Source organism: Prosopis cineraria, unplaced genomic scaffold (assembly GCF_029017545.1).
Source record: "Prosopis cineraria cultivar Desert tree isolate PC_DT_omini unplaced genomic scaffold, ASM2901754v1 PC11, whole genome shotgun sequence".
NCBI classification, from domain to species: domain Eukaryota; kingdom Viridiplantae; phylum Streptophyta; class Magnoliopsida; order Fabales; family Fabaceae; genus Prosopis; species Prosopis cineraria.
Genome location: NW_026555342.1, coordinates 2,447,106 through 2,465,496, shown reverse-complemented (window position 1 = coordinate 2,465,496; position 18,391 = coordinate 2,447,106). Strand labels below are relative to the sequence as shown.

General features: G+C 29.7%; 1 protein-coding gene across 1 annotated transcript; it reads left to right on the top strand.

The window, feature by feature from the left end:
• Positions 1-337: 337 nt before the first annotated feature.
• On the top strand, positions 338-6,025 carry LOC129285991 (high affinity sulfate transporter 2-like). The gene is made up of 14 exons (XM_054922018.1): positions 338-441; positions 1,115-1,486; positions 2,441-2,489; positions 2,584-2,788; positions 2,869-3,043; positions 3,503-3,568; positions 3,645-3,758; positions 3,849-3,965; positions 4,100-4,226; positions 4,353-4,639; positions 4,731-4,921; positions 5,048-5,133; positions 5,235-5,311; positions 5,474-6,025. Exons 1-14 carry the CDS (start codon positions 400-402, stop codon positions 5,615-5,617), a joined length of 2,052 nt encoding a protein of 683 aa, XP_054777993.1. The 5' UTR covers positions 338-399; the 3' UTR covers positions 5,618-6,025.
• The last annotated feature ends 12,366 nt before the right edge of the window (positions 6,026-18,391 follow it).

Here is an 18,391-nt window from a genome sequence, read left to right as displayed (position 1 = left end):
ATTATAGTTTTTGTGGTATGTGAATCTTTAGATTTTCACTTTCTTCTTCTTCTTCTTCCTCTCTACTAACTCTTCTTTGATCTGTGAAAGCCTTGCTATTATAAGATTGATTGACCATTCATACTTCAATATATTCCCAATCGTTGACAAATAGAATGATAATGATAGCAATAATATTGTATTTATCATAAATATTTAAATTCATATGCTGAGATTTCAACATTTTGTTATGAATATATTAATATATGTCATGCATGACAGATAGAATGATAACGAATTGACGATAATGATAATTTATTCAAACCTCGTAGCCGTACGGACTCATGAAATTCCAAAAGTCCGTTACCTCCCATCCCTGTCTCTATAAAATGAGCGAGAGATCTTTGTTCACGAAAGTGCATGCAAGCTCGTTTGGGTTCCCGATCTACTGTTTATTACTCGGTACTTTCACTGTTTCTTTTTATTAATTTATTTTCAGTATATATTCTTGTCCCTAATTGAGAATGAGGTAGTTAATTATATGATTTCTTCATGAAACTATCCTTTCAAAAGCCATTTTTCATTTGCAAAACCCAGTTTTCTAAAGCGCAATTTTTTCCTCAATTGCAAAACCCAGTTTTGAGTAAATGTTCCATTTCGCAGAAGTCAGCTTTCTTGTAGCGAAACACACACATGTGTACCATTTGACTAGCATTATTAGAGATATACTACTAGTAGTCGAAGCACTAAAAAATGGACCGTTCACTGAACCACACTAGTATAGAAAGGGACATCTACATCAATTAAAATTGGTTATCTACACCAATTATACAACTAGCATAAATAAGACCAATGTAAAAACTATGTCGATACCTATAATGGTTATACAACCGGTGTAGATAATGATCATATTTACACTAATTGTCCAACATTGATTATATATTAATACTGATTATAAAATTATTATTTTCACTAGTTATATATTTTTTAACGGTCAAAACCATAGTTGAACCATGATTAGACTAATTATAAATAAAATATTTTATTAAACCAGTCAAGGTATTTGGTTTTACAATTTACTGATTCAACTAATTGATTGGGTTGATCCAATTTTCATAATTTTGTGATTTTGCAGGATATTGCTAGTTTGTGTAGCTTAAATATGAGTCACCGTGTTAGTGACAAGGATATGGAAAAGGTGATGGATGAGGAAATCAAAAGTGGGCATTCTTCCAATAGACATGACGACAACACTTTGCCATATGTTCACAAGGTGGGAGTTCCTCCTAAGCAAAATGTTCTCGAAGAGATCAAATATACTGCCATGGAAACTTTTTTTGCAGACAAGCCCTTAAGCCACTTTAAAGGCCAACCTGCATCCAGAAAGTTTGTTCTTGGCCTGCAAGCAATTTTCCCAATCCTTGAATGGGGAAGAGGTTACAATCTTACTAAATTTAAAGGGGATTTTGTTGCTGGACTTACTGTTTCAAGTCTCTGTATTCCTCAGGTAAAGTAGTAGTACTTATAGAATTTCTTTTTTTTTTCCCTTAATGTATATCAAACCACAGGTTTGGTTAAGGTGCTCATCATGTGATGAGCAATCTAGACCGTCTAAAAGATCAAAAAGTTTTTATTTTATAATAATTAAAATAAAAAATTATACAAAATAATAAATTTATTTTATTATTACATGATGAGCACCCAAACCAATTTCATCAAACCATCCGCTTGTATTTAAAAGTCATACTATACTTTGACTGACCTAAGCCAAGGCAGGAAGGATCATGAAAGAGCTCTTCTAATTAGCTCAAACTTGAGATTATTAGTTAAACCAGCATAGCTTGTCAAATTATTTATATTAACTATGCTTGAGGATTGTTTATTTCACTAAAATAGTTTAAATAAGTTTAGACACATCCCAAACTTTATATATTCTTAATTTATTCTCTAATTACTTGATGTAGGATTTCTTTCTCTAATATTCCCTTTATTATTTTCTTTTCTTCTTGCTTGGGCTTGTATTTTTTGTTCTAAGTTTAAAGGGTTTCAAATCCATAATCTTCATCTCTCTCTCTCACTTCTTTTGTTCATATTTCATTTTCTCTCTCTCTTTTCTTTTATCTATTTTGCGTCCAAGATTGACAAGTTCATGATAACATGTCAAATTATTTATATTAAGTATACTTAATGATTGCTTAATTCAATAAAATAGCTCAAGCCTCTTAATTAGTTGAATACATCCAAGTATAGTCATAATGTACCTTTTAATTAATATAGGTGAGAGATTTCTTTATTTGATATACAGCTCCTTGTTAACTGAACATTAATTAGCTGCTCTAGTATATATATATTTTTTATGAGTGCTAGCTCCTTTAGTACATGTTACCACAAAAGAAAAGATAAATAATAGACTCGCATGTGCTTTTGGATTATGACCTTTCACATGAATATTGCACAACAGGCAATTGCATATGCAAAGCTTTCGAATTTGAAGCCTCAGTATGGACTCTGTAAGTCTTTTTCAGATAACGTTTTTTAATTCTTCCCAGCCTGCAGCTTCGCGGCTCTATGAGATTAACTTTCTATATATATCACTATGTGCAGACTCAGCCTTTGTTTCTCCAATTGTGTATGCTATAATGGGAAGCTCAAGAGACATGGCTTTGGGACCAGTGGCTGTGGTATGCCTTTTGCTTGGGACAATGATGACAAAAGAGAATAATGACTATGAAAGTTTCGACTATGTTCGTCTTGCATTTACTGCCACCTTTTGGGCTGGAATCACTCAAATGGCTTTTGGAATTCTCAGGTATGTATAACTCACCTCAAACTTACATGCCTTTCATTCATTCATTCATTCTGTAAGACTTATCTATAACAACTTGGCAGGCTCGGATTCTTGATCGAGTACTTATCTCATGCTGCCATTGTGGGATTCATGTCTGGAGCTGCTATTGTTATAGCCATGCAGCAGCTTAAAGGATTTCTTGGCATACGAAAATTCACCAAGAAGAGTGACATTATTAATGTCATGCGCGCAGTTTGGACTAACGTAGAACACGGGGTATGCATATATAAGTACTTAATGTGATAGAGTTTATTAGTTTTGCTTTCAAGCATTATGTCATGAGTCTTATATTAAAGAGTCTCACAACTGAAGTGGAGTTTATAAATATAAAAAGCTCTCCCATCCAATGGGGTATAGTCATTTGAGATGGCCTCTTCTAATTAACTTTGTACTCATAATATTGGTGTTTTCATTGACAAACTGATGTTATAAAGAGTGCTACCCATGAAGAATTTTTGACCGATAGAAGACTAAGTGAAATGCCATGGAATAGAGTTGCTGTGGATGTTGGTTCTTGAATGAGGTGGCATTGTTATGTGTTTCATATCAAGAGGCTCACAAATATCAAGAAGCTCCTACCTAACATTCTAGTCTTCTAAGATGGGCTCTCCTTTTAAATTTGTGCTTATAACACATTATTACACTTAATAATATTTCTTCTATTATTCTTTGCAGTGGCATTGGCAAACGATACTCATTGGAGTAGCATTCTTGGCTTTTCTCGTTATAATAAAGAATACGGTGAGACTAAGAATTAATATATTTCCATCATTGATTGACCTTTCTCTGAAATGTTTAATTATTTTCTAATGGATAGGCTAAAAAGAACAAGAAACTATTTTGGGTGGCTACACTTGCTCCTTTGACGTCTGTTATAGTGTCCACCTTTTTTGTCTACATAACCCGAGCTGACAAGAAAGGTGTTGCAATTGTGAGTATATATAACATGAAATTGAATTTTCTCTCGTAGTTTAAACACATTAAAGTCCTCAACTTTTGACCTCAAAATATGTTATTTCAGGTGAAAGACATAGATAAGGGAGTGAATCCAATATCTGTTGGTGATATTTTTTTCAGCGGAAAATATCTTGGTGCTGGTATTCAGATTGGTGTAGTAGTTGGTCTGATTGCACTCACGGTAAGCAAATTCTAAAATGATTTGTTATAAGTCTCACGTCAAAAAATTAAAAAAAAAAAAGTGAAAGTTATAAATTTATTAGACTAGTATTTTAGAATAACTCTCCCTAACATTAATGTGTTTGAATCTTGTAGGAAGCAGTGGCAATAGCGAAAACATTCGCTTCCAGGAAAGATTATCCCTTAGATGGTAACAAAGAAATGATTGCATTGGGAACAATGAGTGTTGTTGGTTCATTCACATCTTGTTTTTTAGTTTCAGGTACAATAGAGAAAAGAAAAGGAAACTCAAAATCCCTCTCTATATATATTGTTTGAGTCGCTCAGAGACTGCTATTATATCAAATGGTTGTGATCTAATCGATATCATTTCTTTTGTTTACTGCAGGATCTTTTTCACGTTCAGCAGTGAACAGCACGACTGGCTGTAAAACTGCTGTATCAAACATTGTTACAGGCATTGTGGTGTTATTAACCTTGCTGTTCATCACACCGTTATTTAAGTACACTCCAAATGCAGTGCTTGCTTCTATCATAATATCTGCTGTGCTAAGCCTTATTGACATTGAAGAATTCGTTCATTTATGGAAGATAGACAAGTTTGATTTTGTAGCTGCCATGGGAGCTTTCTTTGGTGTGGTTTTCAAATCTGTTGAGATTGGCCTTCTTATTGCGGTAAAAAAAAAGAACGAAATCACAAGAAATTTTTTTTTTTAAATATGGGATTTAACTAATCTATATCATGCAAGCCTTTAATGTTTTGCAGGTGATCTTATCATTTGCCAAAATCCTTTTACAAGTTACAAGGCCAAAGACAATGGTACTTGGGAAGATTCCAGGGACGAATGTTTACAGGAGCATCTTTCAATACCCAAATGCTAAACAGATTCCTCAAATGCTGATTATTAGAGTTGATTCTGCAATCTATTTCTCTAACTCCAGCTATATCAGAGACAGGTTAATTATTAATATATTTATTGCACTTCTAATCCCATGTAATTAATGAATGTGTATCCTCTTGGGAAATCCAAGACCATGCTTATGTATTACTTGTTGACTCTGTGATCCAATCAAAATTTGCAGAATTCTGCGATGGCAGGAAGATGAAGATGAGCAAAGGAAAGAAAGTGGCTTTCCCAAAATAGAATATGTGATTGTTGAGATGTCACGTAAGGATCATTTGTTGTTAGATGATTTGATATATCTTGATGTTGATTATATTGTTAGCATACAGAACATTCTTATTGATCATGGAACTATTTTTCTTCAGCCGTTACTGACATTGACACTAGTGGCATCCATGCCTTTGAAGAATTACACAAGAGCCTCAAGAAAAGAGGATTACAGGTAACACATATAATCACATAAGTCAATATTTTTGCATCATCACTACGACATTGATATTTTAGAGAACGCAAATGATTTTATGTGAGCGTAAACAACATACATTTGAATATTTGATATGTGATATGATTGATAATTAATCTCTTTGGCATAATTCTGATGCAGCTTCTGGTGGCAAATCCTGGGCCAGTTGTAATGGAGAAGCTGCATGCGTCCAAGTTGGCAGAGACTATTGGGGAAGACAAGATATTTCTATCAGTGGCTGATGCTGTTGCAACTTTCGGTTCAAAGGCTGATCATGAAGTTTGATAGGTTGATAATTTCAAACTAAGAACCAATATAATTCGTTAGTTATGAATGGATTAATTGGTTGAGATAAAGATTAGCTTGGCCAATCATGGTCCGAGGAGATTCCTACGTGGCATGCTGTAGTCTTGTGTTGTTGTCAGGCTTTGTTGCCTTTTTTCCCAGATAATGTGTGAAGTCAATGGTCATCAATTCATGTAGCATATAAAAGGTCATGTAAATTTGTTCTGTTTCATTGTTTTGTTTCACATTTTAGTACAAGATGTTGAAAAAAAAAAAAAATCTGATCAGGTTAGTTCAGATTAGAGTGTGTAGGGTTTGGGTAGTGATCAAGCTATTATTAAGTCCTTTAATGTAACTAAAAGAAAATAAATAAAGTAATAGAAGAAAAGTTTGGGAAGTTGTTATATATATATATATATATATATCTTATTTGGTGGGAGCAAATTTATCTAGCTTGTTTATTCCATTGATAGTTTCTTGATCATGCATGTGCAATCTCTGGCCCTTAAATTTACAATACAATAGGGTTGATAAAACAATCATCGTCAAGATTGTCATTTAGTCAAACCTAATGAGAAAATTTTATATGATGCATGCTAACCAAAAGAAAAAGTCAAATTGATAATTTTTTAAGACTAGAAGAGCAAATTAACTCTTAGATTTTAAATTTAATAGTATCAAGATCTTGAACTTGTTTATTATGCAAACTATTTTCTTAACTTTTAAAAATAATGTAATTTAACTTCTTCTATTTTAAAAAATTAACTTGTTTTGTTGGTTGACCAGAAAATAATAGAAAAGAATTTCAATTTTTTGAGTCATTGTCTGTAATATTTGAATCCTTTATTGTAATTTTTTGTTCCTTTTTTTTGTAATTTTGATATCATTTTTTATTATTTTCTAATCAATTAATAATTAAAGTTAACTAATTTTGTTAATTTCAAGAGTAAGATTGCATTGTTTTTAAAAGTAAAAGGAATAATTTGTACAATAAATAAGTTTAAAGCCTACAAAGCTATTGATCAAAGTTCAAAAATAAATTTGCCCATTTATCTTTATTTTTAAGTGTTCAATTCATAAACGTGAGATATGTATTATTACTTACCAAACATTTTATTTGTACGCACATACCTATAAAATAAAAATACATATATAGCTAGTAATCTTGACGATATTTTTTAAAGAGAAAATATAAATTTGAATCTTTGTATTTTTTGAGTTTTTCTATAGGTCCCTACATTTTTTTGATATTCTAAACCTCTTTAATTTTATTTTTCAGTATTCTAGGTCTCTCCATTAACAATGTTATAGGGACCTCGAACACTTAAAAATAAAAGTGCAAGAATTTAAAATGCTGAAAAAAATACAGAAACTTATAGCAAAACTCAAATAAAGTGTAAGGATCTAAAGTTATATTTTGTCTTTTAAAATTATTCCAGAATATTTATATTTAATTATTTTATTTCCTATAATATTTTCTTAATTAATGCTTTGATTTTTAAGAATAGATTAAGACTTATAAATAGGATCTTAATTAATTTATTTTGTATGCCTTCGCTTATAAATGTAACTAAAAAGCCGCCGTCCCATCAAATTTGACAACTACAGTGAAATTCCCGTGAAAATTAAAATTTAAGAGTTAATAGTTAATAGTTAAGTAAGACAGCCCCAATGCCAAAATGCCCCAAGCTTGCACTTACACATATATGGATATAATGACCTTTCAAATTCTCGCTTGGACATTAATGAATACAAACACACTATAAAACACTAATTCAAAACATATAATCATAAGAAATTAACAAGGTCCATTACACTAATATCTGGACCGAGGGATTAAGAGCTAACACGAAATGTACATTAAAAAAAATGCAAGAACTGTAAAAATTAACAATAGTTGCTAATAGTTTTTGACAACGACAAATAGTACACTTTTAACGGCGACAAATATTGCCAAAGGTTTTTGCCACTAAAAGTATTTTTGGTGATAATAAATGTTGCTATTAAAGAGACTTTTAGTGACGTCATTTGTCCACCAAAACTTTTTTAAAAAAATAATAATTTATTTTATGTCACATCACTCTACCGTGTGTGCATTATGTGATATCACATCACTTGTCATATATGCTACAGATGATGCCATGTCACTTGCCATCTTATACCATGTCACAGGCCATGTGTTTGACAGATGATGCCACATCACCTCACCACCTCATGCCATGTCACATGCCACGTGTGCACATCCTCAAGCCACCTCATGCACTACGCCACCATCTCATGCCACATCACCTGCCATGTGTGTGCCTCCTCAAGCCACCTCATGTGCCACATCACCATCACATGGGCACATCACCTACCACATGTGTGCCTCCTCAAGCTACTTCATACACCACATCACCACCACTTGCCACATCACATATTTGTTGCAAAATATATCAAAGTCAATGTTTGAACTCTTGACCTCTCCCACCTTCAAGTTTTAAGCGTCCCTTCTCTATCAATTGAATTAAAATGCATCTGCAGTTATCACATGCGAAATTAAATATATGTAACTTGTAACATCCCAATTTAAATTTTAATAGTTAATTTGGGTTAATAAAAATTTAAAAATAATAATAATAATATTTAGAGGTAAGAAAATTAGTAGAAATGATTATTAAATCTAATTTAGGATATAATTCTAAATTAAAAAAATTTAAAAAAAATTATTAAAAAAATAATAAAAAAATATTATTAAATTATTATTATAATAAAAAAAGGAAAAGGTATGCAAAAAAAAAGGGAAAGAAGGAAGAAAACGTGAACGCTTTCGGCCGCCGCATCAATAGTAATATAAAATAATAAAAAGAGAGAGAGAGAGAGAAAAGAAGAAATAATAATTAAAAAAAGATGTGGGACCCACTGAATTTTTATAAAAACTCACCTGTTCCTTCATTTCTTCATTCCTTCTTTCGTGTGTGAGCTGAGGCAGAGAGAGAGCATCTGTGAGCTAAGTTCACCGGTGCTGGGTTTTAAGGTAAGAGTTTTTAATAGGATATTTAGGGTGTGATTTTAAGCTTTTCAAGACTAAGTAAGTGTTCTAAAATTTTTTCTTAGTCATCCTTCTTCTTTGGTTTCTGAGTTTGTAGTGACAGAAAATTTAAGATCTAGAAGAGGGATAAATTTATGTTGAATAAATATAATTTTTGAGGTTGTCAATAGTATAATAAATGTTCTAGAGTATAAATTTATTGATGATCTTTGAATCTGTGGCTTATGGATCAAATTCTAAACTAGATCTGAAAATATATGTTGATTTATTGAGGTTTAGATGATTATTTGGGATGAGAAATGAATTATTATGGTTATAGGATTATGATTCTAAGCTAGAGACTCAATTTTTAATTTTTGGATATTTTAGGTACGAATTTATGAAATAAAAAGAAAATTTTGATAATAGAAATTAGTTTAGAAGTTGATTTTTAGATTATTAATGTTTATTGATAATTAAAAGAGGAGTTAAAAATTTTACTTAATAGTATTAACTATAGATTTGTATTAAGATTGAGATTAGGAATTATGTTATATTTTTAATTCTATTATTAGAATTATTTTATTAGTTTCAAAAATTGAAACTAATATTTATAAATAATATGTTATTTGTAGATTGTATTACTGGTGAAGATTGTGGTGAGAGAGAAATTTTAAGGAATAATTTATTGAAAAAGCCACAAGGTAACCATGCTTTTAATTTGTGATTAGTGTTACTTCATGTTAATTGGGTGATTATTGAGAAATTTATAAATTTTGTAATATTATATAATTGTGCAATATTATTATGAATTTATTTGATTATTGTGGGAGGTGTTGGGAGACTTGCTATTGTTGTTGTATTTATGTGCCACGTGGTACGCCCCTATTGGAGCTCAATAGGTGGCTTGTAAGGGCTCGGGCTAATCTACCTTTGGCCGGGTAATTTAGCACCGAGTGAGGGCTACGGCTCGAGGCTAATGGAGGGATATAAGGATGGTTGTTTGTGTGTATTGTAATATTTCTTATATTTGTTGGAATTATATTATTTTTAATTCTCACTTAGTAAGCACACACTTAACTGTTTGTATACACTATCATAAATTGGCTTTGGTTACTGGGACTTTTGAGTCTCATTATGTGGTTAACAATTTTCAGGAGAAGAGCCACAAGTGACACGTGGAGGAGTCCCAGAGGCTTAGTGGTATAGATCCACTATCTCTTTTGGGTATTTAATTTATGATTTATAATGTGTTATATTGCCAATATTAGGGCTTTTTGTTTATTGTCAATTATATGAATATATAAATGTAATCATGCCTTTCAAACTATTTCTATTTTTGGTACAATTTGGATGACTGTAATTTTAATATTTAGTTTACTTTGGATTGGTTAAAATGGCATGATTATAAGGGCAAATAACTGGTTTATGTTGAAAAATGACTAAATTGTTTATTTTACTTATTGGGAGTATAAGGATGGACAAATGTGATTTAGTTTACTTGTTGGGAGTATAAGGATGGACAAATGTGATTTAGCCTAATGGCATATGGGAGGTAAAAAATTATCTGAAATGTTATAGTGTATGAGTTGAAGCCAATTATAAAATATTTTATATTAAAATTATTGATATAAAAATGTGATGGGTGGCTGTAACCCAACTATGGTTGAGTTAAATTATTTTTAAAAAAAAATTTTTGGTGTGTTACATAACTGCATGCACATTTATGAAATAATATATTATTAAAAATATATAAATATATTTTTTTATTTTCAATTGTTAATATGACAAAATGAAATTGTGAGAGAAAGTAATTGAGCATAGGTTGAGATTAGAGACAAGTATTTTTGAGAATTAGTTTGGTTTTATGCCAGGTAGATCGGCTACAGAGGTGATTTATCTAATAAGGAGATTAATGAAAAAATATCGTCGTAAAGATAAAGATTTATACATGATTTTTATTGATTTAGAAAAAGCTTATGACCATATACCAAGAGAAGTACTTTGAAAAGCTTTGGAAAAGAAGGAAGTGCGGATTACTTATATTAAAGTTATATAAGAAATGTATGAGTGGATAAAAACTAGTGTAAGAACGTCTAATGGTCAAATAAAGGACTTTTTTATAAAAATTGAACTACATCAGGGATCATCTTTGGGTCCTTATCTATTTAATTTGATCCTAAATATTTTGACGGAACATATTCAAGGAAAAATCCTTAAATGTATACTTTTCGCGAATGATATAGTTCTTATAGTGGAGATAAGAGAAGAGATTAATTGTAAACTTGAGTTATAGAGGAGAAAATTCGAGTCGAAAGGTTTCTGTCTGAGTAAGAGTAAGACGAAATATTTATATTGTAAATTTGGTAAGAAACTAGTCAACATAATTTAAAAGTAAAATTGGGAGATCAAATTATACCTCAAGTGAAAAAGTTTAGATATTTAGGAGCCATTACTCAAAATGATGGCAAAATTAGTAGGGATATTTTACATAGAATTCAAATTGGATGGTTTAATTGAAGAAAAGCTAAAGAAATTATTTGTGACTGTAAGGCTCCTAATAAACTTAAAGAAAAGTTTTATCGTATTACTATCAAACTGACTATATTATATAATAGTGAATGTTGGGCTCTAATGGGATGGCAAGAGCATAAAGTTAGAGTAGCAGAGATGAAAATATTACGATGGATGTGCAGACATACACGTAAAGATAAAATTTGAAATGAGCACGTACGTGTGAGGGTAGCACCTATTGAAAAAAAATGGTAAAAATTATTTGAGATAGTTTGGACATATACAAAGAAGATTGCAGGAGGCACTAATAAAGAGTGAAACATATAACTTTGAACCCCGTTAAGAGGAATAAATGAAACTCTAAGAGAACACTCTTAGAAGTTGTTGAATTTGATATCTTAATTAATAATATTCCTAAAAGCTTGGTAAATGATAGAGCACAATGATGTCTTGCAATTTATATAGTCGACCTTACCTAATGGGATAAAGGCTTGTTGTTGTTGTTGTTGTTAATATGACAAAACAATTTATATGAATATTTAAATTATAATTTTATTAAATATTATTTTTGTTAAGAAAATGAACTTAAAATAAATAATTTTTAAATATTAAATAATATTCTTATATAGTAACCGATTTTTAAATTTTATTTTTATTTTTTAAATAAAAAATATTAAGTATATAATTTATTTATAAATATGTATTATATTATTTTATGTTAAATATCTTTTACTTTTTTCTTCTCCATATTTTTCTCAAAAATTGATAAACTAAATAATTAAATTTTTATCTTCTCTTAAAATAGTTATATGTTTTCCCCCTCTTTTATTAAAAATATATTTTATTGATAATTTTTCACCATCTTAAAAAATTATTTTAATAACAAATTAATTTTAACCACATAAATTTTGTTAATAGTTATTTTAAATAATTTTAAAAAAGGAATACTAATAATTTCTACAATATATGATAATTATAAGAATATTATATGTGATCAATCTAGTTAACATCTAATCATCCTCAATCTTATAGTAAGGTGGATTTGAATATTTATTCATATTATTTTTAGTAATAATTAGTTATAAAATTGTTATTAGTAACTTATTTTTTATAACAATGGAAACCTAAATATACTCAAAGGAATTATATAGAATCCTTATTTAAAAGCCATTAGAGCTCAATAGAAGAAGTAGACATTATATGTATATCAAGTTAAGTATCAAGTGCATAACATGTCAAGTAATTTATAATATCATTTGCATCTCATGATATTTATACAACTTTAACATCTCAATAGCATTTATGTATAATTTAACCTATTTATAATTGAAAGTAATAACCCATCAAGATTTTAATTTATCATATTAAAATACTAGCTTAATAACATAATTCTTAAAAAAAATGAGCTATATATGTCTAAAAAAATTATGAATAATACAAAATTAGAAATAATTTAATAATTAAACTTAGCACATCTTGACTATTATTTTTTTGTTTCATGATCCTATGTATAATTTATTTTTAATTATATATATAAAATAAGAAATTTAATTTCATAAATATATTTTAAATGATTTTATTTAATTTCAAATTTTTAAAACAATTCATACAAGTTTCTTTAAAAATGTAAATTATTTCATATAATTTAAAATTATATTTAATTTCTTAAAAATACTTTCAGTAGCAACACCAAAAGTGGATTATAAAAATTATTTTTTTATAAAAATAATTTTGATAGTGACAAATGTTGATGTCAAAAATAAATTATATAAATTATTTTTTATAAAAATACTTTTGATAACTACAAATGTCACTATCAAAAGTGAATTATGTAAATTATTTTTATTTTTAAAATTTTTTATAAAAATACTTTTAGGGGTGACAATTAATTGTCGCTGCCAAAAGGCATGACAATTTTTGACGGCGACTTTAATTTATCATTGCTAAAAGTTTATTTAAAGTTGCCACTAAAAGTTTCTTTTTTTTAGTTAATGTTACCCATACCGTTAATAAAAATTAACTTTAATTGTTAGTTAACCTTAAAATTAAAAAAAATAACCTCAAAAAGTAGAAAAAAGGAACCAAAAAATTAGAAATTACTACCATATAAAAAAATTAATGCCACTTAACAATAATGACCTAGGAAACTTAATGGGCATTAATTTTTTTATAAGGCACTTATTTTTAATTTCCTGAGTCCTTGTCTCTAATTTATGTGGTTCTTTTCTATTCAACTAACAGTCCAAGTTAATATATATTAATAATATGGGTAGCATCACCATTTTCAAATGTTGAAGAGTAACATTATTTGATTAAAAATAAGTTTAAGATTATAGATGTTCCTGAACGTATAATTTATAGCACAATTGACATTTTCAACGCATGATAACAGATGTGCCGGAGGTGAACCCAATTCCAACGATGGCGAGACGCAATTCATTTGCCCGAAGAAAGTTACGGGCAAGGTCCTCAACAATGCCCATGGACAATATATATTTATCGCACTTCTGATCCTATATAATTAACTGATGTGTCCTCTTGGGAAATGCAAGATCATGCTTATACGTTACTTGTTGACTCTATCATCCAATCAAAATTTGCAGAGTCTGAGATGGCAGGAACATGAAGATGAACAAAGGAAAGAAATTAAAGTGGCTTTCCAAAATGGAATATGCGATTGTTGAGATGTCACGTAAGGATTATTTTGTTGTTAGATGATTTGATATCTTGATGTTGATTATTTATATATTGTTAATGTACAAAACATTATTCTTATTGATCATGGAACTATTTTTCCTCAGCCGTTACTGACATTGACACTAGTGGCATCCATGCCCTTGAAGAATTACACAAGAGCCTTAAGAAAAGGGGATTACAGGTAACACATATATAATCACATAACTCAACATTTTTGCATCATTACCACGATATTGATATTTCAGACACCAAGTGATTTTATGTGATTAAACAATTATTACATACATTGGATTTGTGATATGATTGATAATTAATCTCTTCTACCCAACAAGTAGTGAGGGGTTTATAAGTGTGAGAAGATCTTTTACCCAATAAGCTAATTTTTTGGGATGAGTTTTCTTTTTAATCTTGTGCTTGTTACACTCCCTGAGCCAATTGTAATTGTAATGGAGAAGTTGCATGCATCCAAGTTAGCAGAGACAATTGGGGAAGACAAGATATTTCTATCGGTGGCTGATGCTGTTGCAACTTTCTGTTCAAAGGCTGATCATGAAGTTTGAAACAGCTACGTTCATATTTTCAAACTAAGAACCGGACCGATTCATGAGTTGTCAATGGATATGGCTGAGATCATATGAAACATATTCATGAGCCATTATATTATTCCTACGTAGCATATATATAAACAAGTTGTAGTCTTGTTGTCTATATATATATATATATATATATATATTCCAAATAGTACGTAACAGTGTGTGAAGTCTGGTGAATTCATAATGGAGAGGAAGATCATGCATCCAGCTATAAGGGTCATTATGTAAATTTTGTAATTTGTCCATAGTTGAAGTCAAATAAAATAGGGAAGATAGCATTCAAGGACCACTGTGTCAAATTTATATCACACAAGGTATTTACTCTGCAGTCCTTGATCCTTCTTTTACATTAATTTTATAAGCTAAATGATGAAATTGCCCTTTAAGTAGTTAACAAATTTTAAAAAAGAAACCCCGCCATCACTAGCACCAACTGTCGGACCATCATCGGTGGTAAGGTTGCTGAAGCCCTTACTGCAGTTGGCCCCTGGAGCTTCAGCGCTAGCAACATTTTATTTAAAAAATAATTAGTTTAGGTGGCCAAGGAAGGGTTTAATCCCATAACCCTTGGCCACCTAAAAAACCTAGTGGCCTAAGTCATTTAATTATATATAGCAAAAAACAATATAAGTAATAAACCGGGTTTCTAACTACTTTCATTTTATAACATAATGGTGTGTTGTTAATTTTTAAATAGAACTTATTATTTTACAAATATTACTTCTTAATCTGACATGAATAATTATAAATTGAAAGTTTTAAAATTTCATACATTGGACTTGCTAAAAGTACGAATATATTGTTATTAATCACGAATAGGTTGTTGTCCAAATCTAAATAGATATTTATTAATGAATGACTAACACGTATAACTAAACCCTTCCTATTAATTTTTTTAACTCGTTAAAACCAGAATAGATTGTTGTTAATTTCAAATAAATTGTTGTGAAAACCTAAAAACGTATAGTTGTTGATGAAAAACTAATACATATAACTTAGTGCATCTTATCTATTTTCTTAGCTTGTTAAAGCTCGAATAAACTATTATTAATTTAGAATGAATTGTTATTAAAACCTAAATAGATACTTATAGTTAATAATTAAAAGTATAGGTCTAATGGACTATTGCTTTTCTAGCTTATTAAATCCTAAATGGACTATTGTCAGAACTTAAATAGAATCTTATTAATGAAAGACTAACACCTACAATTATGTCAATTCTATATGCTTTTCTTGCTTGTTAGAGCCCAAATGGACTGTTATTACTTTAGAATCTATTGTTGTCAAAACCCGAATGAATACTTAATGTTGAAAGATTAATAGGTACAATTATACTTATCCTATATGCTTTTCTACCTTATTAACACTAGAATGGATTGTTATTAATTTAGAATTGCTTGTTGTTAGTCTTTCATATATATTGTCCCCTCCAAAAAGGTGAGATTAGTATTCTTTGAGTATTATATGACAAAATATTTTACCGCCATTTGATTTAATTAAATAGTTATTATCATATTACATGAGATATTCATTTCGCCTGTTTGATTCAATTACACACCCTCCTTTGTAATGCAATGTAATCCAATGCAATATTGATTACCATTGTGCGTTTGCTTTGCTAGAAGGGGATTGAGAAAAAAATTGCTTTTTGAAAATTGATTAAATTGAAAAATAAAAAAAAAGTCTAAAATATCCTTCAAACATAAAAAAATAAAATAAAATCGAGCCCCTAGCACATCATCTCTTACATCATCGAAAAGTAGCCCCGGTCCAACAAATTAACACCAGGCTTCAGAGATAAGTAGCCCATGGCATCAAATATTTTCTTCTTTTGTATGGCATTCTTACCACGTCAAAGCAAAATCTGGAATTAAATCTGCATCGTCTTCCATCATCAAAAAGTGGAGGTTTGAACATTACTAGTAGGGGCGAGTTTTTTGTGTCTGGTAGGCTAATCCTAATTTTTTGCCAATGGTGGAAGGCAAGGGAAGCAAAATCTGGAAACATGATGGTGGAAGGGAAGGAAGAAGGACAGTGGCAAAAATATGAGTAGGAAAAGAAGGACGATCGATCATGATGATTAGGAGTGATGGAAGGAGAAGACGAGCAAATTTTTGAAATGAGTGAGTGGTAATGCGTGATAATGAGTATTCATAAGGAGACCCCATGAATCCTCATTACCATTTTTTAGAAAATCATGATTACCATTACATGTGTTACTGTCAACCAAACAAGTACTTCAATGATAATAGGATTTAGATTATCATTACAAGATTGCAATGGGATTGAACCAAACGAGCTGTTCATCATATCTAAATCTTGTCAAAGTAGTAAATAGTCATCCATCGTCCTTTCCCAAGTAGATTAACAAATTCCAACAAAGATCAATAAGAGAAAGAGATTGGGAGAATGACAATTAAGTACTAAGAGAAAGAATTAATAATATTTAGGTCTTGATAAAATTTTTTTTAAATAATTAATGTGCAAATATCGATTCAAATAAAAATATTAGGAATTCTAAATATAAATAATAAGACATTTAAATTTTAAATATAACTTTCATATTACAATTGAAATTCTTATTTTTCATTTATGAATTAAATTTGTAGTTTATTTTTTTCAAAAAAATTTTGTTAGGGATTTAATTGTCATGAATTTTTCGGGACTTTAACATCATTCTCCCAAAGAGATTCTAAATGTATTCAAAAAAGTGAAATTTAATATTTCTCTTATTGATGCTATTGAACAAGTGCTCAAGCATGTAAATTTTTTTTTAAGTAACGGTTAGATTAATGGATTCATATTTAAATTTTAAATTTTAAATCTCACATTTAAAATTTATGCAGAAGTAAAATTTCAAATGAAAAGGAGAAATGAGTTGAGATTCAAAACAAAAAAAAAATAAAAAAAACATCTTCAATCAATATGAAGACAAAAATGAGAAATAAGAAAAAATATGAGTCATAAATGTTGGCAGTAGGTAGTAAATTCTAGCTTGAGTCCTATTGAAGGACATTGTCCTTTAAAACTATTTGGGTACACTAGTATGTTCACACAGTAGCTCCTTAGGATTAAATATATTCATCCTACAAAATAGGCAAAGCAACATAACAGTAAAAACTAACAAAAACTAACTTAGATAGCACAACACAGCATCTTAGGAGGAGTAGAAAATCTGCTTGAAAGCTCAAAAGCTAAGCAAGTTTGTTCTATCCACATGCAATCCTATATATAGGCCATGACCTTGGGCATGAATGTTGGGACAAAAAAATGCCAAACTAAGCCACCATTAAGCATTGATTACAAGCACATAAACTACCATTAAGTGCTTGTTTTGAGCCGTTTGGAGGATAATAATCCTTAATAAAATTTGTTTAAGAAATCTGTTTAAAGCCTAGAAAGTAGATGAGGTTTAAATTCAAATTTCAAGCAGTCAAAACAAAAGGTTTTTTTGGTAAGTAATGTTAAACAAATAATTATTCATTTTTGCAAAAATAGTCTGGTAAAAAATGTCTCAATACTACCTTAACTCAAAGGCAAGGGGAAAATCAATTATTTTCAACTACAACTACCCTTCATTAGCCTATCTCCTAGGTGTATACTCTCACTTCTCCTCCAAGCTTTTTTACTAACCACTTTTGCTCCTTGGTACTTACACCTTTGAAGCTTCTCTTGTGTAAGCAATATGAGACTTGTCATTTTGACATACTCTCAACTATTACAGTAATAAAAGCATCAATAGTGAAATACGAAAGGGAATAAGGGTTTAAAGTGATTGAAATTTTAAATGATTAAGATGTAAAAAAAAATTAAAATTACAAAAACATATAATAAGAAATCAAATTCAATTCATACATTTTTATATATCTAAATGAGAGATTTGATTCAAATTCAATTTTTTATTAATCCAAACAAATTATTAAAGGATTGTGCAATAGCAAAGGAAAATTGAATAGTAAT